This window comes from Capricornis sumatraensis, chromosome 4 (assembly GCF_032405125.1).
Source record: "Capricornis sumatraensis isolate serow.1 chromosome 4, serow.2, whole genome shotgun sequence".
Classification (NCBI taxonomy): domain Eukaryota; kingdom Metazoa; phylum Chordata; class Mammalia; order Artiodactyla; family Bovidae; genus Capricornis; species Capricornis sumatraensis.
The window spans coordinates 55,504,592-55,530,936 of NC_091072.1; the positions used below are offsets into that span (position 1 = coordinate 55,504,592).

Here is a 26,345-nt window from a genome sequence, read left to right on the forward strand (position 1 = left end):
CTCCCATCTCTTAAGGGGTTATGTTAGGTAGTTAGAATAGGAAAAAGGAGTCCAGGATGGTGGTGGCTAAAAGACAAAGAAGAGAAAAGCCCACAAAAATAGAACAAAGAAAGGTCCAAGGACTAGAGTGAGGACCTCAGGGAAAACAAACAGCCCTCCTGGCTAGCCCAATTTACATAGGGCAGGCCCAGAGGAGAGGAGACAAAAGTATATAAGGAAGAAGCCTAGAAGGATTGGGGGCTTCTCCTCTCTTCAAGTCTTTTGGGTCGGCCCGCCATCACACCTCTAGGATGTATTTTCCTTTACTTTCTAAATAAAACTGAGCTGTAATATGGGGCTGTAACACTGGTCCGTTTGTCACTTCAAGTTTTTATTGTGACAAGACAGAACTGAGGAAATTACAAACTCCCCCAACATGTTGAACCAGTCATATTTCGAAACTGAATATCAGAGGCATTTTGAAGCAGGTGAAGGGCCAGGAAGTCACCAACGTCTGGAAAATTTGGCAGAAGTTTGTCACGGTACATTCATGACTGGCAGGCTGAATCTTTCATAAAGAGAAATCCATGAAAAGGGACAATTCTGGAATCCAGCACCAGGAGCAAAACTCCAAGCCCTAGTAGGATGTTAAATTATTCCTAAATAACATAGATACTTTAGTTAATAAACTAATCCTCAGGTAAATGCATTTGGATATTACATTAGCTCTTTCAGAATAGAAAACTTTAAGTTTCATAGCTTCAGATTGCTCTTGCCCATAACCTGGCCCGTTTGGTGCTTGTAATATCTCTTTTCGGATAGTAACCTTTTGATCTATTACTGCAGATTCATTTTAATAAATTCAGTTGGCTGTAGCACATTTGGAATTTGTATTAACTCTTTGAGATTAACATTTAAACATCATTAAATGCACTGAAGCAGAATTATTCTTTCTTGATTTAGAGAGGATCTTAAATTCTTTAGCATGAACATTTTCTGAAAAATAAGTATATTAATCAGGTAGTGCCTCCTAAAATTCATGGACATGTCTATGAAAATATAATTTTCAGCTATCCTTTTGGCAAAGATAGAAAACATTTATTTAAAAAATAGATTATGGGATATGAAGGCAAATTTGTACTTTAACAGGAAACAAATGGAACAAAGCAGAGTCTGGATTGAAACAGAGCAGATTGGCTGTTCCCAAGCTTTTGCATTCTGCAGTTCTCTCTTAAGTGGCACCATCCTTGTACGCTCACATACACAAACACAGACAACATGCCACTAAGTTGGTCATTCATTTAATTAGCTGGTTGTATTAAATGTTTTCCATGTGTGGTAACTGTGTAAGGCCTGGGGACACTGAGAGTAAACTTGTAACACACATTACTGCAGGGGCTCACACCCTTCTGAAGGAGAAGGTAATAATTACAGCAGTGTAATAGATGATATAACAAATATATGGATAGGACAGAGAACAGCAAGGGCTCATTTGCTTAATGCCACCAGAGGACACATTCATGAGATGAAGAGATTTGCATATATTAAACTAAAGAGGGAGTTGGAAGGGTTGCCAAGGTGGAGAAGGTACTGCAGCTGAAGGAAGATTTGTGGAAGCTGAAGGACTAGGATTTTATAGGGAACTGTAAGAAGCTAGGTACAAATAGACCCAGGTGTGAATATGTAGGAAAAGATGTGTACACAAGTGTAGAAGAGCTATTTGGCAACACTGTTGGCAGCTTGCTAGGGGGTCATAATTCTTTCCTGTACAAGATTTTAATATCCCTGGTCTTTGCCAATGTCAATAAGTAAACTCCAGTCATTATGAAAAGCCAAAAGTGCTCTTACTTTTGTCAGCCAGCCTCCAAGACGGTCCCCAACCATTCAAAGTCTTCCTACTCACACCCTTGTATAGTCTCCTTCCACACTGTACCAAAGTTTGTCTGTGTGACCTACACCATAAAGAAGAAGTGATAAATTTGCCCTTCTGAGATGGGACTGGGAGTACAAGTACAAGACGGTGGAGTAGAAGGACGTGCACTCATCTTCTCCTGAGAGAACTCCAAAATTACAACTTGCCGCTGAACAACCATTGACAGGGGAATGTTGGATCCCACCAAAAAGATACCCAACATAAAAGGGCAAAGGAGAAGCCCCAGAAAGATGGTAGGAGGGGTGAAATCACGTTTATAATCAAACCCCATACCCACCATAGACACTTGGAAGGCTCAAACAAAACCTTGTGCACACCAGGAAACCCCACAGAGACTGAGCCAGGCCAGCCTTTGAGTGTCTCCTGTGGAGGTCCGGGTCAGCAGTGGCTTGCTGCAACAGCAGGGGCTCTGGGTGCAGCAGACCTGGGTATGGCATAAGCCCTCTTGGAGGAGGTCACCATTAACCCCACCATAGAGCTGCCAGAACTTACACAGGACTGGGGAAACAGACTCTTGGAGGGCACAAACAAAGCCTTGTGCTCACCAGGACCCAGGAGAAAGGAGCAGTGACCCCACAAGAGACTGATTCAGACTTGCCCATGAATGTCCAGGAGTTTCCCAGAGAGGTGTGGGTTGGTGGCACTGAGGTTGGCAGTGCATGCTGACCTCCTTATGAAAGAGGTCACCATTATCTTCATTACCTCCACAATAATTTGGCCTCAGGTCAAACAACAGGGAGGGAACACTGCCCTGCCCTTCAATAGAAAATTGGATTAAAGATTTACTGACCATGGCCCTGCACATCAGAACAAGACTCAGTTTCCCCCTGTCTCTACCATTAGGAAGCTTCCATAGCCTCTTATCCTTATCCATCAGAGGGAAGACAGACTGAAAACCACAATTACAGAAAACTAATCAAACTGATCACATAGACCACAGCCATGTCCAACTCAATGAAACTATGAGGCATGTTGTGTATGGCCACCCAAGATGGACAGGTCATGGTGGAGAGTTCTGACAAAACGTGGTCCACTGGAGAAGGAAATGGCAAACCACTTCAGTATTCTTGCCTTGAGAACCCCATGAACAGTATGAAAAGGCTAAAAGACAGTACACTGAGAGATGAACTTGCCAGGTGGGTGGGGCCCAATATGCTACTGGAGAACAGGGGAGAAATAACTCCAGAAGAATGAAGGGATAGGACCCAAAGCAAAACAACACTCAGTTGTTGATGTGACTGGCGATGGAAGTAAAGTCCAAGGCTATAAAGAACAATATTGCATAGGAACCTGGAATGTTAGGTCCATGAATCAAGATAAATTGGAAGTGGTCAAACAGGAGACAACAAGAGTGAATATCGACATTTTAGGAATCAGCGAGTTAAAATGGACTGGAATGGGTGAATCTAACTCAGATGACCATTGTATCTACTACTGCGGGCAACAATTACTTAGAAGAAATGGAGTAGCCCTCATAGTCAACAAAAGAGTCTGAAATGCAGTACTTGGATGCAATCTCAAAAATGACATAATGATCTGTTTGTTTCCAAGGCAAACCATTCAATATCACAGTAATCTAAGGCTATGTCCCGAGCAAAAATGCTGAAGAACCTGAAGTTGAATGATACTCTGAAGACCTGTAAGACCTTCTAGAAATAATGCCCAAAAGAGATGTGCTTTTCATTATAGGGGACTGGAATGCAAAAGTAGTAAGTCAAGAGATACCTGGAGTAATAGGCAAATCTGGCCTTCAAGTACAGAATGAAGGAGGTCAAAGGCTAACAGAGTTTTGCCAAGAGAATGCACTGATCATAGCAAACGCCCTCTTCCAACAACACAAGAGAAGACTCTAGACATGGACATTACTAGATGGTCAATACCAAAATTAGTTTGATTATATTTTTTGCAGCCAAAGATGGAGAAGCTCTATACAGTCAGCAAAAACAAGACTGGGAGCTGACTCAGGTCATAGCTCAGGTCATGGACTCCTTATTGCAAAATTCAGACTTAAATTGAAGAAAGTAGGGAAAAATATTAGACCATTCAGGTATGACATAAATCAAATCCCTTATAATTATACACTGGCAGTGACAAACAGACTCAAGGGGTTAGATCTGATAGACAGAGTGCCTGAAGAACTATGGACAGAGGTTTGTGACATTGTACAGGAGGCAGTTGTCAAGACCATCCCCAAGACAAAGAAACATAAAAAGGTAAAATGGTTGTCAGAAGAAGCCTTACAAATATCTGGGAAAGGAGAGAAGTGAAAAGCAAAGGAGAAAAGGAAAGATATACCCATTTGAATGCAGAGTTCCAAAGAATAGCAAGGAGTGATAAAAAAGCCTTCCTCAGTCATCAGTGCAAAGAAATAGAGGAAAACAATAGAATGGAAAAGACTAGAGATCTCTTCAAGAAAATCAGATACCAAGGGAACATTCCATGCAAAGATGGGCACAACAAAAGACAGAAATGGTACAGACCTAATAGAAGCAGAAGAGATTAAGAAAAGCTGGCAAGACATACAGAAGAACTATACAAAAAAGATTTTCATGACCAAGATAACCACAATGGTGTGATCACTCACCTAGAGCCAGACACCCTGAATGGGAAGTCAACTGGACTTTAGGAAGTATCACTAGGAACAAAGTTAGTGGAGGTGATGGAATTCCAGTTGAGCTATTTCAAATCCCAAAAGATGATGCTGTGAAAGTGCTGCACTCAATATGCCAGCACATTTGGAAAACTCAGCAGTGGCCACAGGACTGTGAAAGGTGTTTTCATTACAATTCCAAAGAAAGGCAATGCCAAAGAATGCTCAAACTACCGCACAATTGCACTCATCTCACACGCTAGCAAAGTAATGCTCAAAATTCTCCAAGCCAGGCTTCAGCAGTATGTGAACTGTGAAATTCCAGATGTTCATGCTGGATTTAGAAAAGCCAGAGGAACCAGACATCAAATTGCCAACATATGTTGGATCATTGAAAAAGCAACAGAGTTCCAGAAAAACATCTATTTCTGCTTTATTGACTATGCCAAAGCCTTTGACTATCTGGATCACCGCAACTGTGGAAAGTTCTTAAAAAGTTCTGGAATACCAGACCACCTTACCTGCCTCCTGAGAGATCTGTATGCAGGTCAAGAAGCAACAGTTAGAACTGGATGTGGAACAGCAGACTGGTTCCAAATTGATAAAGGAGTACGTCAAGGTTGTATATTGATATCCTGCTTATTAAACTTATATACAGAGTTCAGTTCAGTCACTCAGTTGTGTCTGACTCTTTGCGACCCCATGAATCACAGCACACCAGGCCTCCCTGTCCATCACCAACTCCCAGAGTCCACCCAAACTCATGTGCATCGAGTCGGTGATGCCATCCAACCGTCTCATCCTCTGTCGTCCCCTTCTCCTCCTACCCCCAGTCCCTCCCAGCATCAGGGTCTTTTTGCAATTGTGCAGTAGTTTGAGCATTCTTTGGCATTGTCTTTCTTTGGAATTGGAATGAAAACTGATCTTTTCCAGTCCTGTGGCCACTGCTGAGTTTCCCAAATATGCTGGCACATTGAGTGCAGTACTTTCACAGCATCATCTTTCAGGATTTGAAATGGCTCAACTGGAATTCTACCACCTCCACTAACTTTGTTAGTAGTGATCCTTTCTAAGGCCCACTTGATTTCACATTCCAGGATGTCTGGCTCTAGGTGAGTGATCATACCATCATGATTATCTTGGTCATGAAGATCTTTTTTGTACAGTTCTTCTGTGTATCCTTGCCACCTCTTCTTAATATCTTCTACTTCTGTTAGGTCCAGATCATTTCTGTCCTTTATCGAGCCCATCTTTGCATGAAATATTCCCTTGGTATCTCTCATTTTCTTGAAGAGATCTCTAGTCTTTCCCATTCTATTGTTTTCCTCTATTTCTTTGCATTGATTGCTGAGGAAGGCTTTCTTATCTCTCCTTGCTATTCTTTGGAACTCTGCATTCAGATGCTTATATCTTTCCTTTTCTCCCTTGCTTTTCACTTCTCTTCTTTTCACAGCTATTTGTAAGGCCTCCCCAGACAGCCAATTTGCTTTTTTGCATTTTTTTCCATGGGGATGGTCTTGATCCCTGTCTCCCATACAGTGTCACCAACCTCTGTCCATAGTTCATCAGGCACTCTGTCTATGAGATCTAGTCCCTTAGATCTATTTCTCACTTCCACTTAAAGGAATTTGATTTAGGTCATACCTGAATGGTCAAGTGGTTTTCCCTACTTTCTTCAATTTAAGTCTGAATTTTGCAGTATGGAGTTCATGATCTGAGCCACAGTCAGCTCTTGGTCTTGGTTTTGCTGATTGTATAGAGCTTCTCCATCTTTGACCGAAAAGAATATAATCAATCTGATTTTGGTGTTAACCATCTGGTGATGTCCATGTATAGAGTCTTCTCTTGTGTTGTTGGAAGAGGCCAAATTTGCCTGTTACCCCAGGTGTTTCTTGACTTCCTACTTTTGCATTCCAGTCCCCTATAATGAAAAGGACCTCTTTTTTATGTGTTAGTTCTAAAAGGTCTTATAGGTTTTCATAGAACCATTCAACTTCAGCTTCTTCAGCCTTACTGGTTGGGGCATAGGCTTGGATTACCGTGATATTGAACGGTTTGCCTTGGAGATGAACAGAGATCATTCTGTCGATTTTGAGATTGCATCCAAGTACTGCATTTTGGACTCTTCTGTTGACCATGATGGTTATTCCATTTCCTCTAAGGGATTCCTGCCCACAGTAGTAGATATAATGGTCATCTGAGTTAAATTCACCCATTCCAGTGCATTTTAGTTCACTAATTCCTAGAATGTCGATGTTCACTCTTGCCATCTCTTGTTTGACCACTTCCAATTTATCTTGATTCATGGACCTGACATTCCAGGTTCCTATGCAATATTGCTCTTTACAGCATTGGACCTTGCATCTGTCACCAGTCACATTCAAAACTGGGTATTGTTTTTGCTTTGGCTCCATCCCTTCATTCTTCTGGAGTTATTTTTCCTCTGATCTCCAGTAGCATATTGGGCACCTACCGACCTGGGGAGTTCCTCTTTCAGTGTCCTATCTTTTTGCCTTTTCATACTGTTAATGGGGTTCTCAAGGCAAGAATACTGAGGTGGTTTGCCATTCCCTTCTCCAGTGGACCACATTCTGTCAGACCTCTCCACCATGACCAGCCCGTCTTGGGTGGCCCCACATGGCATGGCTTAGTTTCATTGATTTAGACAAAGCTGTGGTCCTAGTGTGATTAGATTGGCTACTTTTCCATGATTATGGTTTCAGTGTGTCTGCCCTCTGATGCCCTCTCGCAACACCTACCATCTTACTTGGATTTCCCTTACCTTGGAAGTGGGGTATCTCTTCCCGGCTGCTCCAGCAAAAGCACACCCGCTGCTCCTTACCTTGGATGAGGGGTATCTCCTCACGGTCGCCCCTCCTGACCTTGAACATGGAGTAGCTCCTCTTGGCCCTCCTGCGCCCGTGCAGCCACCACTCCTTGGACATGGAGTTGCTCTTCTTGGCCCCTGCTCCCTGACCTCAGACACTATGGACTGTAGCCTGCCAGGAATTCTCCATGGAATTCTCCAGGCAAGAATACTGGAGTGGGTTGACATTCCCTTCTCCAGGGGATCTTCCCAAATCAGCAATCCAACCCACGTCTCCTGTATTGCAGGCATATTCTTTACTGTCTGAGCTACCAGCTTGTGGAATATATACCGAGTACATCATGAGAAATGCTGGGCTGGATGAAGCAGAAGCTGCAATCATGATTTCTGGGAGAAATATCAATAACCTGAGATATGCTGATGCCACCACCCTTGTGGCAGAAAGCAAGGAAGAACTAAAGAGCCTCTTGATGAAAGTGAAAGAAGAGAGTGAAAAAGCTGGCTTAAAACTCAGCATTCAGAAAACTATGATCATGGCATCCGGTCCCATCACTTATGGCAGATAGATGGGGAAACAGTGGAAACAGTGAGAGATTTTATTTTTGGGGGCTCTAAAATCACTGCAGATGTTGACTGCAGCCGTGAACTTAAAAGATGCTTGCTCCTTGGAAGCAAAGTTATAACCAACCTAGGCAGCATATTAAAAAGCAGAGACATTACTTTGTCAACAAAGATCCATGTTGTCAAAGCTATGGTTTTTCCAGTAGTCATGTATGGATATGAGAGTTGGACCATAAAGAAAGTTGAATGCTGAAGAATTCATGCCTTTGAACTGTGGTGTCACAGAAGACTCTTGCAAGTCCTTGGATCCAAACAGTCCATCCTAAAGGAAATCAGTCCAGAATATTTATTAGAAGGATGATGCTGAAGCTGAAACTCCAATATTTTGGCCATCTGATGTGAAGAAAGACCCTGATGCTGGGAAAGATTGAAGGTGGGAGGAGAAGGGGACGACAGAGAACGAGACGGTTGGATGGCATCACTGACTCAATGGACATGAGTTTGAGTAAGCTCCAGGAGTTGGTGATGGACAGGGAAGCCTGGTGTGCTGCAGTCCATGGGGTTGCAAAGAGTCAGACATGATTGGGCAATTGAACTGAAGTGAACTGATGGGACTGGGTTATATAAAAGATTGTGGGGTCTGTCTTGCTCTCTCTCTCTCTCCCACTCACACATAGCACACCACTCAATCAATCCATCACTCAGTCACTCATCTTGGTCGGGGGGAGGTCAGTTGTCATGTCTTCTGAACAGCCCCATGAACTGAAGCTTCCTAGCAGCAGCCATGCTAGTGAGCATGAAGCTGATCCTCCTGCCCACTGAGATGATCTTAGTTCTGACCAAGAGACCACCTGGCTACCACTTCATTCGAGCCAGAACCACCCAGCTAACTAACTCATCCTGATTCCTGATCCACAGACGCTCACAAGAGAGAATAAACGTCTGTTGTTTTAAGCTGCTCAGTTAGGGAATAATTTATTAAACAGCAATAGATAATAATATACTACTCATTTCCAAATGACTCTAAGGGGAGCAGAATAGATCCCAAGTGAAAACGACAGATCAAGGCTAACAGCTTCAGACTCCTCACTATAGGTGGTGGGAAGCCACTGACAATTCTAGGCAAGGGAATGATGAAATTGTTTCATGTTTTAGGATGATTACTTGTGCCTTAGTCATAGGGTTTTCCGTTCCATTTTAGGGTCCTTCCTCCACTACTGCTTTTTCATCTACCTCTGAAGAACCTAACAGTATATAACACTTGCTGTGTTATTTTCCTGACTATACTATGAGCTACTCAGGAACAGAAACGATCTATTAGTACCTCTTAGTCATTTATAAATAATTCTTGGTGCTCCTAGAACTCTGCTGAGCGTTAGTAGGGAGAGGATTCAGTAAACACTTGTGAATCAATTGAGTGATAGGAGGTGGTGGAGCCTGCAGAAAGGCTAGCAAGTTACTAGATTCGCTTGCTGAAGGAATGATTAAGGAATGGCCTTTAGAGATGTCAAAGGAGAACAAAGGAGAAATCAGTCATTTCACACACAAAACACACACACTGATAGCTAGCTTTGCAGGTGCAATCACCTATTAAAAAGCTTAAACCTTTGTACTGCCTCTTGGTGTTGTCACAGCAGAGATCAAAGGAAAATAATTCTGGTAGCTGGAATAGTCTGGCAGAACCTAGCGATCTTACTTTTAGTTCATAGATATAAAACAATGCTACCAAAAAGTGATGAAAAGTAAAAATAGCAACAACAGTTGTCTTGCTCTTTCAAAGCTTATGAGTTGGTTTATACTAGGCTAATAAAGCTTTCAGTGGGAAGAAGCAGTATAATGTTATAAAGAAATAAACCCTGCATAATATCCACATAAGTGTACAGATATAAAGAAACAAATTTTATATTCACACCAAGTTATAGGAGTACCTGGATTAAGCAAAAAAGCAAGTGTAACCAAGTAACAAGAGAAGTCCACTGAAATCCTTGCTATACACAAAATATCTTCATTGGAGATTCTGAACACACCCTGGAACTCTCAATATTCAGTCATTTACGTTTTTAAAAGGTAGGGATTTGAATCAACAGATAACGCATACAAGTATCACAAGAATCAGCTAAACTCTTCTCACTCAGAATGATGGCTGGGAAAAATGTCCAAATACTTTAAAACTGTCTCATGTATATAAATGAGATATCCATTTTTATGATCTACTAAAAGTAATTTCCTTGTTTTCATATTTTCTTCCATTTTAAAACAGTACTTCATCTGAAATACTTGTGTTGTCTTTAAAACCTCAAAGTGATTACCCACTTCCTTGTTATGTAAGAGCAACTCTTGTTTTGGACTTGTTTCATTTTCTGGTTTAACTTTGTAGCTTCCAAATACACACACACACACATGCACACACAAACTGGGAATCTGAAGTAATCTTAGGCAATCAACTACATTTTACAACAATTTTTATTATAAAGGATATTTCTTTTCCTTTTCATCATTTGTTCCCTGATAATGAGATCATTTCTTATATAAAGTTTTATTATTAATACAAAAACTGAGTAACAAGCAGTGGTTTTAAGACTATAAAATAGAAACAATACTTTCTAAGGAATTACCTCTGAAGAATTAAAATGATCTTTCAAGGATTTGGGGGATCTGATTAAAATATTAACCATTTTTAGTCACAGCTCCATTGATGAGATTTTTTCCCCCCTCAACTATAAATTGTTATACAGAGAAAAACAAACACAAACAAAACCCCCAAGAACTTGAGAAAAATGATTAGAAGTATTTGCCTAGGTTGTTCCTTTTCAGTTTTCTTCAAATAAAAGCAACTATATTTTTATTAACTTTTACTAACTAAAAATACATTTTAAGATGTTTTATTTTTTACTTTAAAAAATCTTTAATTTTGTGTTAGGGTTAGCCGATTAACAAACAATATTGTGATAGTTTCAGGTGACCAGTGAAGGGACTCAGACATACATATACATGTATCCATTCTCCCCCAAACTCCCCTCTCATCCAGGCTGCCCCACATAACATTGAACAGAGTTCCATGTGCTATACAGTAGACCCTTTTTGGTTATTTAAAATGGATAATGTGGCGCTAGTGGTAAAGAACCTGCTTGCCGACGCAGGAAATGTAAGAAATGGTGGTTTGGGTCGGAAAGATCCCTTGGAGGAGGACAAGGCAACCCACTTGGGTTTTCTTGCCTGAAGGAAGAATCCCCATGGACAGAGAAGTCTGGTAAGCTATAGTCCATGGGGTCGCAAAGAGTTGGACACGAATGAAGCAACTTAGCACTCACGCAACTTATAAGGACTGTCTTTAAAAAATAAAAATTAAGCTGGTCGATGAATCCCATACCTTCCATTTGGTTGCTAGGATGAAATTGTAGAGCTCTTCCCATCCACCGAAATATTATTTGTTTTAAAACAATTCTTTCATCTGCCTTTTCCTCCTTGACTTTACTGAAGTTACTGTGTGAGCAAGAAAGAAGAAAGTTTCAAAACAAGAGTCTATAATTACATTACTATTAGCTATTTCACTTCAGAAGTTTTAAAAATCTTTACTGAGCTATGACAACTAGCATATTTTCCAGAATTTCTTTACTAAATCAGAATTAATCTGCAGTGTTTCTGCAGGCTCAAAATTCAGCACAGTCTGTACCTGCTGCAGAAATAATTTATGCAAATGCTTCCATGCCAAGTTTTCATAATATCCAGGAAATTTGATCTATGAGAACATTCTTACTTTTGTCGGTAGTAAAAATCTTAGTAGTTCCAATACACAAAGGTAGACATTTAACTCTAAACAAAATTATGTGAAAATTCTGTAGCCAGCAGAAAACATGATCACAGTAGTCTACACTTATTTTTAAACTATGTATTTTTTCATTCCTTTTACTCTCTCTGTTAACAAAGGCCTGGATAGCCAAGACTATGATTTTTCCAATAGTCATGTATGAATATGAGAGTTGAACCATAAGGAAGGCTGAGCACAGAAGAATTGATGCTTTCGAACTGAGGTGCAGGAGGACTCGAGAGTCCCTTGGACAGCAAGATTCAACCAGACAATCCTAAAGGAAATCAACCTGAATATTCATTGGAGGGGCTGATGCTGAAGCTCCAATACTTTGTCCCCCTAATGTGCAGACCTGACTCATTGGAAAAGACCCTGACGCTGGGAAAGAGTGAAGGCAAAAGGAAACAGGGGAGGCAGAAAATGAGATGGTTAGATAGAATCACTGACTCAATGGACATGGGCTTGAACAAACACCAAGAGATACTGGAGGGCAGGGAAGCCTGGTATGCTACAGTCCATGGGGTTCCAAAGAGTCGGACAAGACTTAGTGACTGAATAAGAACTCTGCAAAAAAGTTTAGTCTGTATTAATGACTGATCAGAGGCTGAAGTTATAATCCTAGGAAAAAGTTGTAGGATTCCTGTATCTTTTTCGTCTTTTAATTCTAATTCTACTCTCCCTTCCTAACTTTCAGCATCTTTTTCTTCAGTTCAGTTCAGTTCAGTTGCTCAGTCGTGTCCGACTCTTTGTGACCCCATGAATCGCAGCACGCCAGGCCTCCCTGTCCATCACCAACTCCCGGAGTTCACTCAGACTCACGTCCATCGAGTCAGTGATGCCATCCAGCCATCTCATCCTCGGTCGTCCCCTTCTCCTCCTGCCCCCAGTCCCTCCCAGCATCAGAGTCTTTTCCAATGAGTCAACTCTTCGCATGAGGTGGCCAAAGTATTGGAGTTTCAGCTTTAGCATCATTCCTTCCAAAGAAATCCCAGGGCTGATCTCCTTCAGAATGGACTGGTTGGATCTCCTTGCATTCCAAGGGACTCTCAAGAGTCTTCTTCAACACCACAGTTCAAAAGCATCAATTCTTCGGCGCTCAGCCTTCTTCACAGTCCAACTCTCAGATCCATACCTGTAGTAGTATTCCAACTCCAATTTCCTTCCTTTCTCTCATTTTTTCTCGAGCAGTCTTTCACACTTTTTTGATTCTCTATGCACTTTCCTTGCATGCCTCTTCATCATATGAAAGCTTCAGATAATCTTGATCTACTAATCTTTGCTCAAGGTGTTTAATATGTCATCTTGAATAGCATATTAAACATACCATTTATTGCCATACAATGAAATAAATATTATACTTATTACAAAAAGCTAGAATTTTAGAGGGCGTGAAAACTAAAAAGACTGCAACCACGTTGCCCCCAAATTAGTTAAAAATATAATTTTGCTTTTTTTGAAGTAGTATGTACATGTATGCTTCAATTAAAATACTTTCTTGCAAAAATTTCTGACTAAAATTTTAAGGGTGTTAGTGAAGTTGGAGATTTGAGGGATTGATTTTTTGGACTGGGTGTTGGTTTGCTAATGCCTAGGTGCTATGCAGTTTATACATATTTAAATCTTGTAACAATCCTGTGAGATAAAGATTATCAGCCTCAAATAATGTTTGGTGTTAAAGGTGAAATGGTCTAACCTCAGGCAGACCTGCACACTACTTTCTAGCTTCCTCGGAGAAGGCAATGGCACCCCATTCCAGTACTCTTGCCTGGAAAATCCCATGGATGGAGGAGCCTGGTAGGCTGTAGTCCATGAAGTCACTGAGTAGGACACGACTGAGGGACTTCACTTTCACTTTTCACTTTCATGCATTGGAGAAGGAAATGGCAACCCACTCCAGTGTTCTTGCCTGGAGAATCCCAGGGGTGGGGGCGCCTGGCTCAAGTTTCTAGTTTTACTGCTCACTCCAGTTCTCATCTGCACTACTCCTCCTGTGGACTGACCTTCACTTAGGCTCTTCCCTTTTCTTGAAATGAAACTGGTAATCATAATCTATTTTAAAAAATACTTAAACCAAGACAGCACAATGCAGGGTCCAGAAAAAAAACAAAAACCAAAAAAAAAGAAACCCAGTTTAATCCAGCAGTGTGGGGGTCTAACTTGTCTTACACAATCTTTTAATCAGCCCTTTTGTTTTTAAGTCCTTAAACTTCATCCTGAACTTTCAGAGGATCCCAGGGCCTCCTAAAGCTGAAACATTTCAGGTTTCTGATAAGGAAATCCATTTTCTCCTTTCAGCTTCCCCCTGCCACCCTCCTGCCCCCTTGTCATACACCATGAATTTACTTTCTTTCCATTGTCTCATTTGGCTTGTTGTCCTCTCGCATTTTCTTCATTCTTATAGATTTTTTACCACCACCATCACAGTCACCACCACAACCATCACCACTGTCCTTTCTTTTTTTAGAAATAAAAGGAAGATGAAGAAGAGGAATGGATGTGGGTAGCCACCTTGTTATATTTTGCCGGAAGTCTAAAATCTTTCTTCTTTTGAATCATTAGCCTGGTGTGAAAATCATGGACTTTGGAGTCAGATTCCCCACCTTTTCCAAGTTGGGGCACAGAGAGAAAATGTGTTTGTGTTGTATGCTGGGGTAAGGTCAGTGCACCCTGAATTACAGGAGTGCCAAGGTCTCCATCACACTGCCTAAAGGTGGTCAACATGGGGATTACAGCCTCTGCTTCTTAGTACTGGTTGGGAAATGCAGGAGCTAACGTATCTGAAAGTGCCAGCACAATGTTGGCACACAGTAGGAGCCAGCAGAGAGCTGCCTGCTTCCTTTACACCCCCCAAGTCAGTCTCAACTCACACAACACAGGGGCTAACACATTTGTTACTCAGATGACTAAGATGGACATTAACACCACAGAGGATGATCTGGGGTCAGAGCATCCTGCAGACCAGACAGTGGCATCACTCAGCTGGGCAGAGCAGAGAAGGAGGCCAGGAGGTTATCTGGCTTCCTGACTGCACTGAAGTGCTTTTGCTTTTGGAAATCACTGGCCGTGAGGCCTAAGGAAGAGTTGGCTGCAGGTGTTAAGGGAAAGTCTAGTGTCTTGTTTTTTAGATGAAAGGAAAGAGCTGAGGTGATTAAAGATATGTTCTTTGTTTTATTATATTTATCCTTGTTCTGTTTAACCTTCCTTTTCATATTATTCTTTTCCTGCACACACAAAAAATCTGTTTACAGCTTCTCAAGTTTACAATCTTCCTAGGGTCGGGGCATTCTTTATTTGCTACCTCGGATTTGGGCATACACATGTTTACAGTTAAAAGTGCAAATGCTGTCACACCAAACAGCACGTGGCACAATACAAGGCAAACGAGACAGACTCTGAATTTCACTAATGGGTGAAAAAAAACCCAAAACCAAGAAAACCCAAACCCCAAACCAAACCGAATAGTGAGGAGTTTCAAGAACGTTAAGCCCACCAGACAGTAACTTACACCGCCTGCCTTTCTTTTTAAAGTTTCCTCAGCTTCCTCTTTCTTGATTCATTTCATCTTGACTTTGCTCTTCCTTTTGACTTAAATTTTTGTTTTGTTTTTGTTTTTCTGAGTTATCAAAAACAACAACAACAACAACAACAACCGGGCCAAAGCAACTCCAAAGAGGCAAACGGGAAGAGAGAGAAAGCAACAGGTCGTCCTGCTTTCTGCCGAGCTCGCGTGGGGAGTCCGATCCGAAGGTCCCATCCCAAGGTGGTGGTGGTGGTGGGGGGGCACCTTCCCTGCGGCCTGTCAGTCACCCCCACGAGGCTCTTCCCAATTCGGTTGGGCAACCTCCCTCTACTCCTCCTCTCTCAGCTGTCAGGAAATCCTGGAGCCGCCCTCGCCCCGGAGCCACTTGTTTTCTAAGTGGCCGGGGATGGAGCTTTGTTTTCAAAAGAAGTAAATAAAAACACCCTGAGACTTCAGGGGCCCGAGGGCGGCAGAGCTCGGCTCGGCCGACGGCTCCTGCCGCCCGGGGTGAGGCGGCTCCTCCCGCGGGTTCTCGGAGACCGACCCCGAGCAGCTGCACACGACTTGTTTGCTGGAAAACGCGGGGCTGGGCCGGCGGTCCGCGCCTTAGGGGCTCTGCTGCGTCGGGGCGGGGGCGCCCCTCCCGGCGGGGCCGCGGGGCTGCGGACGCTCCGGGTTTCTCTCCGCGACGCGGGGACCCCCCACCGCTCCCCGCCTCCGCGCCCCCTCTCCAGCTTCCCCCCGCCGCTCCAGGTCGGTTTTTCCCGGCGACTCTGGTGGTGCCTTCCAAAGTCCCAGGGCCCTGGGCACACCTCGGGGTTTTCTCCCGCCTCCCGCCTGCTCTCCTTGGGGCCCCAGGAAGTCGCGAGCGCCCCACGGGTGGTGCGCGGCGGAGCCTGCAAGGAGGTGGGGAGGAAGGGGCGACCCCGCCGGCAGCAATGAAGCCGTCTTGGCTGCAGTGTCGCAAAGTCACCGGCGCGGGGGGCCTCGGCGGGTCCCTGCCCGCGTCCTCTCCCGCGCGCGGAGCCGGCCTGGCCCGCCGGGCGTACGTGGCCCCCGGCCCGCGGGCCGCTCTCGGGGGCCGGGGCTGCCGGGCGCTGTCCTCGGGCGGCGGCGAGTACAAGACCCACTTCGCGGCCTCGGTGACCGACCCCGAGAGGTTCTGGGGCAAAGCCGCGGAGCAGATCAGCTGGTACAAGCCCTGGACCAAGACGCTGGAGAACAGACATTCGCCTTCCACCAGTTGGTGAGTGACTTTTGCGCCCACCCCCATCTCTTTTGGGTGTCCAGGCTCGACGTCCTCTGCATCGGAACCTGGAGTTCTTTTGGGAAAAGAGGTTGAGACTGGAGGTGTGATCACACCTTTTAAATCCGTGTTTAATTTTAACTTCATAAGTCAAGCTCTCTTGCCTTGTCTTGAGGGATTCGGTTACCTAGGGTGAGAACCCTGGTTCCTGTAGACCAGAAATTTACCTGTATGGCCAGGCTCTGCTTAGTTGAGCAAGAGCCAGCCCCCCAGAGACCCACAGTCTAGAAAGGGAAGTAACCACGGAAACAGGTGCAAGCAGAGTGTTGAACTAAGGGTTTCTAAGTATCCTCACACTGTGGGGACGAAGAGAGTTGGTGAAAGACTTCAGTCAGATCACACCTAAGTACAGATTGGAAAAATGGATATGTCCTCTCAGAGTTGACAAGGCCCCAGTTCTTAAAGTCCAGGAGGTGGAACACAGGTTGAAATTTGACTGTTGATGAGGCTGCGAATAATTGTGTTGGTGGGAAAGGGGACTGGTGAGTCAGGGGATGGTTTGGGGAAGGATTTATGCATCACAGCCAAGTAGTTGGGATCCCGTCCACAGGCCTATCCTGTGTATGAAGCTGCAGTGTTTTCCAGAGAGAATAGGGAGTACACCTACTTAGAAGGAGCTAGAAATCGTGGTAGGAATAAAGGTGTTTTTTTTTTTTTTTTGTCGTTTAGAGTTACGATTGTAAGTAGTTATAAACATTGTTTTTGTCTTACAACAAACAAAAGATACACTTGTCGAATAAATGCCAAACTTGTCAGATTCTTGAGGGTGAATCACACCGGAGGACTCAAGAGTTGCGGCTGCTCTTTGGGCCCTGTGCCTAGCCCTTAAGAGTGTGGTTGCTTTCCTCAGCCAGCCCTGAGGGAGAGATGTTTTCTCTAAAAAAGTCTGCAAAACACTGCAGTGGGGTTTCCCATCGCCATTTCCAAGTCCCCAGCAGTGAAATGGGAGAATGACATGCCAGGTTTGTATTTGATGAGTATCTTCTTGTTGGGAGTAGGAGTCTGGAAGGGAGAATGGCCTCTCAACCAGAGACTTCTCTGTCACCACCACGCTCTGCCCCCTCTTGATTGTTCGGAGCTGTTTACGTGGTTTTACCTTTAGAGTCTAGCACATTTCCCCATCCAGTTCAGGTTTTCCAGTAGTGTTTGATTGATCCTCTCTCATGTACCCCTCAGCGAATCAAGCACTTGGTATACATGTGGCGAGGGGGCGGGGAGGTGTCGTGATGGTTAATAGCCTGGTCTCTGGGGCCAGAATTTTGTGTTTGAGTTCTGGCTCTTATAGTTACTGGCTGTGTGTTCACAGGCAAGTTGCTTAATCTCTCTGTTCTTCAGTTTTGTCATATATAAATGTGTAACTAGTAAGATTAATTTAGTAAAGGATTAAGACCAAGTCTTAAAAGAAATAGACCCTATAAATGTTGGAGTAAGAATAGGTATCTTTGCACTCATTCCACAGTTATTTAAGAGCAGGAAATGTCTAGATCTGGGAAGATCAAAACACAGAGATTATTGTCTCACCTAAGAATGTGTTCTCAAAGTTCTGTGTCCATATATCTGTCAAAAAGTATGGAACTGGAATTATTTATGTGACCACCATCCCATAAAACTGTGCAGAAAACTCAAGAAATCACTGGGATACTCCAAGTAAAAACCAGTGAGGGCCAGACCTAAGGTAGTGGCAGGGGCAGTGCAAAGAACAGGTTTCTAGAGGATTAATTGAAGTTGGGGAGGACTCAAGGGAGTACAGACCATGTGGAGCTCAAAATGTCCATCAAATCGACCTTTAAGATCTGGAGATTTTCCCTCTATGTTTTTTTCTCTTCTTAATTTCTAGTTGCTTGCCTGAATTTTTAAAAATTGTAGGCATAAAATGTCTAAAGAGGTTTAAATGTCTACCTTTAAAGAGGTTTTTGGCCAAAGGGTCTTTGTATGTATTTTCAAAAATTCAGTACACTGTAGGTCACGGTATTTGATAATATTGTATCCAAATTCTTCATGTTTGTACTCTTGGAATCACGTGGCTGTACCTGTTTTATAGCAGCCCAACAGATCAAAGTGAATAACAGATAAGTCTTTGAGTCTGTATTTGTTTTAGCAGTGTGATTCAATCTTGCTGAGGAGTTTGGTGGGCAGAGCAGAGTTGGAGAGGCAGGTTGACGTAGGGGACCATCCATCCAGTCTGAAACTCCATTCAAAAAATGGTTTCAATCTGAATCCTGTTTCTAGATATTCTTTGTTGGTTAACATTTTTCTGCAAAGGTAAACTCAAGGTCAGGGCAAATGTCCACCCGCCCCCCTGCCCCCTCGCCGCTTTATATCGCTGCATTCTAGGGCAGAACAGACATATGAATTTAAAAAGTGATAGGTAACAGGATACATAGACTTGATGATTTTTGATTCTGCGTGTCTTGGGAGGTGGCAAGTGGATACAGGCACAGTTTAATATGAAGGTGCTTTGCTTACTTTTTGAAGCTGGGATCTGGGGAAGGGCGATGTTGACCACCAATGGGAAGGGTTGCTACAGCTAGCTGTTCTCTTCGAGGTGGAGCTGACATAGGTGTGTAGTCAAGATCGCTGAAGCCCCATGGTTTCCCAGAAGTCGGACGGATTCTTCCTCATTGTACGCTTGTCTGTTTATTTTTCATGGAAGCAAACTCCCCTCTGAAGCTACAGGCCTACCAAAAGCCCCAGCACATAAATAGTAATGCATATTAGCTTTCACAGTGGCATAAACTACTCAGTAGCAGTTTACACATGCAGTAGTATGAGCATGGAATAGAAGGCTTTGAGGGTGATACATTAGGGACCTTTCATTGTAGTGAATAGTCCTGTAAAATAGATTTCTGGGACCGTAATCTCTGAGATCTTTGAAAAACCAATTCATGTAGGTGCTCTAGGAACGTGTGAAGAGTTACCTTTCCTCATAGTTTGTTGGTTCATTCACATTGTTGGTGCCTAGCTTTGGGGAGAATAAAGTCTTTATTAGAGAGACTTCAGTGGAGAACTGAATATACGGTGAAGCAATTAGAACCCCGAGTAATTTCTCTAGTCCTGGGACCACAGAATGGATGTTTTGGTTGTTTTCTCCTGATGAATTAGACATCCTACTGCCTTTCCTGAAAGAGAAATCCAGCTACCCCTCTCTGAAGAATTAGGCAATTCACTTTTGCATTATGCATTGTGGTTAATTTTTTTCGGTCTGGGTCACTAATTATCCTTTTTTTCTGGAAATATTGCAGTCCTATTTTAGTTTATTTATATTTAAACAACATTCAATGATCAGACTCTCACATACTGTTTGATTTAGAATTTAATGTGTATTAACAGTGACCATGAGCCAAAAAGGGAAAGTCTAAATACAGATGATTAGAACGTGATTTCTGCTTGGTTAACATATCTGCAATGGAAATGGTGTAGGTACTTTTTTTTTTAACATGCAAGATCTCAGTTTCTGACTAGCTATAAAGGTTGTTTAAGTCTCCAAGTCTTAAAATGGCTTATAAGTGTTAAAGATATCAATTATTCACTCACTGTGTGTATAGTACAAAGAAAATGATGAAAGAGATGGGAGACATACAGTAAATTATTACAAAACTATTTCTGTAGAGTTGTAGTAAATGCTATGAAATAATAAGGGGATTTACCATAATCTTTTCTGGAAGGATTGTGGTAGGAGTCTTGAAGAAATGATGGTTAAACTGAGATTACAATGTGTAGGGATTAGACTCAGAAGGAGGAGGGAACATTCCAGACAAAGAGAACAGCGCATGAAAAGGTCATGCGGTATGAAGTAGCTCAATAATTTCTAGGAACTGAAAGAAGGCTGACTTGGCAGGTAATAATTAAGAAACAGAAGGAGAAAGCCATATTGTGAATGGTCTGGTGAGTCATGTTAAGGATTTAAAATTTTTTTCCTGGCACAAACAGGTCCCATAGTGGATGATCAAAACTTGAACTTCCTACTCTTCTTTCTGCACTGGAACAAGAAATGTCTGGGTTCAACCCCAGCTCTGCCACTTACTTTGGATACGCTTCAATATCCGTATTGGTAAAAATAAGAGTAACGATAGTATCAATTTCTTAGCATTATAGAGGTGGGTGGGAGCATAAAATGTCTAGGACTGTACCTGACACACAGTCCTAGTTACTGATGGTTTTGAATATGGAAGAGAGATTCCCAGAAGCTGGTGTGGACCAGAAAGTTTTTAGAGAAATGGTATCATATGGACTCAATCTTCAAGTAGGATTTAGAGAGGGAGAAAAACACGTTTTGTGTGCAAAAGAAAAACTTCTGTGTGCAAACCAAACATGACAGAGGCATAGAGGAGAGAAAGCACCAAATATGCTTGGTCAGGTCAGAATGGATCAGTTGGCTTGTAGTGGTTATTTTAGAGTTATAGGTACTCCAGAAGGTAGTTTCAGGATGGTTTTGGAAGGCTTGGAAGAGCAAGCTAAGATATTTGCATTCACTTTTTAGGCTGTACGTCACAACCTGTCTGTAAGTCTGCAGATAGGTTTTGTGTGACCTAGGTGCTGGGTTTTGTTTGTCTGTTTTTGAAGTATTTGTCAGTATTTAAACATTGGAGGATTTCATCTAAAATTTAAATTTCCTTTAATGATTCAGTCTTGGGGGGCTTCTTTTGGAAAAAAGCAGATTAACTGTCAGCGCTTGGTCAGCATTTCGCTTGGCACCGCTTGGCTGGAACTGAGTAGCTGCTGTCCCAGGTGAAATTAGACATAATGATCACCAGGTGGGGTGTAGGGAAGCAAGAAGTTATGATAAACCTGAGAGTTTGACTCATATACCCAGGTGGAGGAATTGATTGTGAATTAAAGATAATAATTTGAAGACTTGGCAAGAGCTTATAGGATTATAGGTTTGACTGACATTTGTAAATACATGAGAGCTAAAGTTTGGTGAATGTTGAGTGGGGCGAGAGAGAGAGAGAGAGCATGAATAAAATACTAAAAACTGAACTGGGAAGATAAATAGAAGAGGGGGGAAAACCTGTGAGAGTGGATGAGGCTTATTCAGAGAAGTAGGATAAGGAAGAGCAGAATATTTTGGTGCCATGGAGTAAGAGGGAGAGAAGAGATAAAAATAGGGAAGGTCAATAGTGGTCAAGGGCTCTAGAGAAGTTTTGAGACTATTGAGGACTGAAACATAACAGTTGTGACGCAGAAATCTTCAGTGATTTTTAATAATGTGATGTCAGTGGAGAAGTGAAGGCCAAAACCAGGATCCCGAAATACAGAGGGAACTGGTGGTAGGCAAAAACAGTCCAGGAACACATTGGACAATGACAGGAAGGGGAGGCGAGATGACAGCACGTGGACGTGTCTGGGTTACCTGAAAAGAAGTTTCCTTGTTATCTTTCCTTTCCCCACCTCCCCCTTTAAGAGCATCTCTTGTTTAAAGGAAGAAGTGAAGAAATCTGTGAAATAGGAATGAAGGGAATTTTGCTTATTTTGAAACCTGTTCCTCATTAACAGGACTCCTTGTTTTTACAAGTTGAACTTTGTGTGGTTTCTTATCTGTTGTTTTCTTTAGATGCCAGAAGTTCATGGAAAAAACAAAATGGAAAAGTCTTAAAGATGGAATAAAAAGCTACTTAACAGATTTACATGAGCTAGATATCTAAGCATTTGATGGGAGATAAAGAGACAGTTAAAAAAAAAAGATGAAAGAACTAATATTTGTTGATTTGTTAAATTATTCTGGGGTTTCAGACCTGTCAGTAAGTGGTTCAGAGGGAAAAAAGTTCTTTATCTTTCACTTGCAACTTTTCTGAGTCTGACATTCTTTCAAAGGAAAACCAATAAGGAAAATATAATGTGGATTTTATATACTCAGAAAGTCATTTATTCCTCTACTGAATTTTGATTCTTTGGCAAACAATTAGCCACATTAAGCTGTCTTGGAAATTCAGCCTCCCTCCCTCTCTTTCTTTTCTCTAATAAAATTTCCTTCATATTTATCAGTGTATTTACTTCTAGTTGAAAGGTGAGAGTTTTATCTTGGGATGAAAAAAATGTATCCCTTCTGACAAACTCTAAATGAAATGAATTTATTCATAATATTGTGCACAGTACAGATACACTTAAATTTTAAATTATCATTTTTTAGGAATAAAAAAATATTTTATGAAGGTACATGGTGAGCATGAAAAATGGCCTGTTAGCTATATTCTCCTTCAGATAGACTCATCAAGAAAGACCAATTTAAAAAGATGGGCTTTATTTTATATTCTGAAGGTCAACAGCTTGGTGCTGCGCTGTATCTAATTTTCTCAGTCTGTCATGCTGCTGAAAGTTCAGGACAGAACAGGGTGAACTACTGGAATGCTGTGATTACATAAGCAAGGATGGATTGCCTGACAAATGGCACAATCAATGCACAATGGAAATTCAATCAGCTGTGACCAATCTTCTACCAAGTGTGGGGTAAAGTCCACACTCTTAGTACCTCCTGGAAGGTGGCTTACTTTTTCCTTTGTTCATGCCATATACTGTTAGTTGAGGAAAAAATCCAGTAGTTGAAGTTATTTTTCTCTTCTTGTTCTCCTTTTCCCCCTCCAACTCCTCCTTTTTTTCATTTTCCTCTTTCCCTCCCCTTCTTCCCCGCATCATTCCTTGTTCTTCTCCCTTTTTTTTTTTTTTAAAGAATTTCCACTTAAGCAGTGACTCTGTGAAGGTGGAATCATTTCTTTCTATTGTGTAAAATTTGTGAGAGAAACATGTGGGAGGCTAATGAATATTTGTGATAATGTATGTGAATGTAATAACCTCTTTACAGTTTTAGGAAACACATCTGAAAAACTTATATTCTTTATGTAAACCATGTGGTTAGAGAACTTATAAAAGGTATGAATTATATGTACTTTTGCTGGCATTATGGCCAAATGAGGTAAGGGACAATGCATAGAAAGGAGGAGTATTATTCTTATCTAGGAAAATCAAAGTTTAAGAATTTCCAGTTTGAAATCGTCCAGCTGAAAGTCTTAGAATAGCTGAAAACAGATCAGGCAACTGTGTTAGAGGACAGAGTTCGATTTATAACTTTTAGGTAAGTAGTGAATTTTACTGATTTAAAATATTGGTTGCTCTAAGTGGGATAAAAGCATCTAAAGTCTGTAGGTCATGACTTAAGAGAGAACTCTAGGCAAGAGGAATACCTTCTCCAGGTTTTGATGTTAGAATAGCATTTCCCAAGTATAATTTTTGAGATGTCTCTCCCAAGTGACATTAGTTAAGTAACAGAAATTTGGGAAGATTAGGGGAAAAGGAAGAATGCTCTGTAGACATGATCAATACAGATATCTGTGCAAAAAAAGTAGCACAATAAAATGATAAAAAAAAATTTAGTAGCCAAAGGGACGTAAAATCATTATTATTGACTGTTTGCTAAAATAACTGTAAGCGAAAGCACTGGAACTTAGAAAAGTCTACTTTTGCACTAATCTCTTTGCTTTCTCTCCACTTTTTAAAATTTTTAGTTTCACTGATTCTCAGTTGTGAATTAAGTGCTTTTCTAATCCACAATTGCCCTGACATTTCCTTGCTCCCAACTCTCCCTGCTTAATCAAGGCTGAATGAAGTTTGCCACTGTTACCGATGCAAATTTGTACAATATGCTATCATTTTCCACTTGGGTAAAAATGTGGGTAGGGGAAAAGGTGTTGAGGACTGTTATTAGTGGAGAAAAAAAATTTTGATTTCTGGGTTAAAATTTAGGTCCCCATTCCTTGAGCAGTTTACTGTACCAAAGTGTGGACCGTGGTGAGTATTGCTGTTCAGCAGTGTCTGCTCTCTACTTTTGAGCCCACAGGAGGGTCCAGCTTCCCCTCCCAAGGGTGGTTATGGGATTAGCTTTGGCTAAGGCAGCCAGAGAAAGGAGTGTCACTTCCTGTGAAACAATTAGTGGCTAGTGCTTCAATCCTTAGTCCTGCCTGTCAGTCAGAGCTGTGAAAGCATGTATAGCCTGGGGAACAAATACGTAGGTGATGGTTCTTTGCGAAGTCCAACCGAAGCCTCATTAAGGGTGCATGAGTGAGGAATAAACATTGTTTCAAGTTACTGAGTATTCGCTATTGTTACTGTGTGTAATCCAGCCTATTTTATTGATTGTGAAATCATTAATGTATATATTAATAACATAGAACTTTTTGAATGAAAGTATCCAGCATATAGTGAAAATAGCTAGGCTTATGGTATCTGTACTATGAGCCAGATAGAATACTAAGTACTTGAATTTTGTTAATGTTTCTAACAATCCTGTGAGGTAGGGGACCTTTTACTCTTGTTTAGTGTGTATGGAAATGAACATCCAGAGAGTTTAAGAAAACTTGCCTAAACATATAAAACTAATAAGTAGCAGATGTAGGATTTGAACCCAGGCCGTCTGAATTTGGGCTGCCTAGGTGGCTCAGTGGTAGAGAATCTGCCTGCCAATGAAGGAGATTTCAGATTCAGTCCCTGGGTTGGGGCAGATCCCTTGGAAAAGAAAATGGCAACCCACTCCAGTATTCTTGCCTGGGAAATCCCATGGACAGAGGAGCCTGGTGGGCCGTAGTCCATGGGTCTCAAAGAGTTGGATATGACTAAACACAGAAGGTAGCACAGCACAGTACAGGCTGAATTTAGTGTCTGTGCTCTAAACATACACTACATTATATTGCTTCTATGATAATTGTCTTAGTTAATTTTAGCTTATTTTTTTTTTCTTACCCCTTCTCCACTGAAACCACTAAAAGTAACTTTAAAAATCTGGCTTTATATCTCAGAAACATTTGGAAAATATCTCTATTTTATTTAGAATGATAGACTGATGTTCTTTGAAGAAATAAACTGTACGTTTTATGTGAAATATTTAAAATGTATACAATCGTCCTAAAAGTGGTGGGAGAGGGACTTTATATTAATTGTTACCTACTTTAGAAATGTTTCCTGGACAGTAGAAAGCAATATTAATCCCTTCTCTTAAGAATGCTAATTTGGTTTTCTATCTTAAGGAAAATCTAATGACCACATACATTATTATTCATTGTTTGTAGTGTGCTTTAGTATTATTTTTATGAGAACATGTGATAAATAGCCTAATTAATTCATCTAATTATGAGTACTTGAAAAATTTCCTTTCTTCCTACTTCTCAGGAAAAAATAATAGGACTTGTTATATGTTTGTAATTATGGAAGTTGTTTGTTTTGATTACTTTTTAAAAAAATGCATTCAAGTATAATATTCTTTGCTGTTTTGCTTCCATTGCTTTCCATCTTGATCCTAATGCAGGTGGACAGACCTTGATACATAACACATGTTAAGTGCAGAGATGAGTTTTTTTCCCAAGGAATCACATTGCATCCATCTCTCTTGTTTCTAACATGAATATCTTATTTTTGAAATCCAGTACAAGGACCATGAACTGTGGGCTCTCTCACTAACCTGTGTTATTCCATAGGTGTTGCCAAACGTTAGGGAACAGATGATCTAAAAATGTTAAATCTTCCTTTGAGTGTCTAAGGGATGAGCCACAGCCATATCTGAAGAGTCTGTAATAGATCGAGAAGAAAACACACACGATTGTCCTCTAGCACATGACTGAGTTACTCATTCTTTTCTTTAAGACTGAGGAATGCATTTCAATAATGATAATAACAGTAATAACAATCGTGGCAATACAGCAGAAGTCACTATGGCGCACTTGCGCTGAGTCAGACTCTATGCTAATACTATCTGTATACTTTGAATCCGTCTGACACCCTATGAGATACATATAATGCATTTTTATGACTGTGTAAACTGAAGGACAGAGCGACTA

General features: G+C 41.5%; 1 protein-coding gene across 3 annotated transcripts in view; it reads left to right on the plus strand.

The window, feature by feature from the left end:
* The first annotated feature begins 16,156 nt into the window (after nucleotides 1–16,156).
* Nucleotides 16,157–26,345, plus strand: part of ACSS3 (acyl-CoA synthetase short chain family member 3) — a 168,274-nt gene continuing 158,085 nt past the window's right edge. For 2 of the 3 annotated variants that reach the window (XM_068972184.1, XM_068972185.1), the window contains exon 1: nucleotides 16,157–16,464. In XM_068972184.1, the coding sequence (XP_068828285.1) occupies nucleotides 16,157–16,464 (308 nt within the window). The remainder of the gene's footprint in view (nucleotides 16,465–26,345) is intronic. The other variant, XM_068972186.1, reaches the window with a different exon arrangement.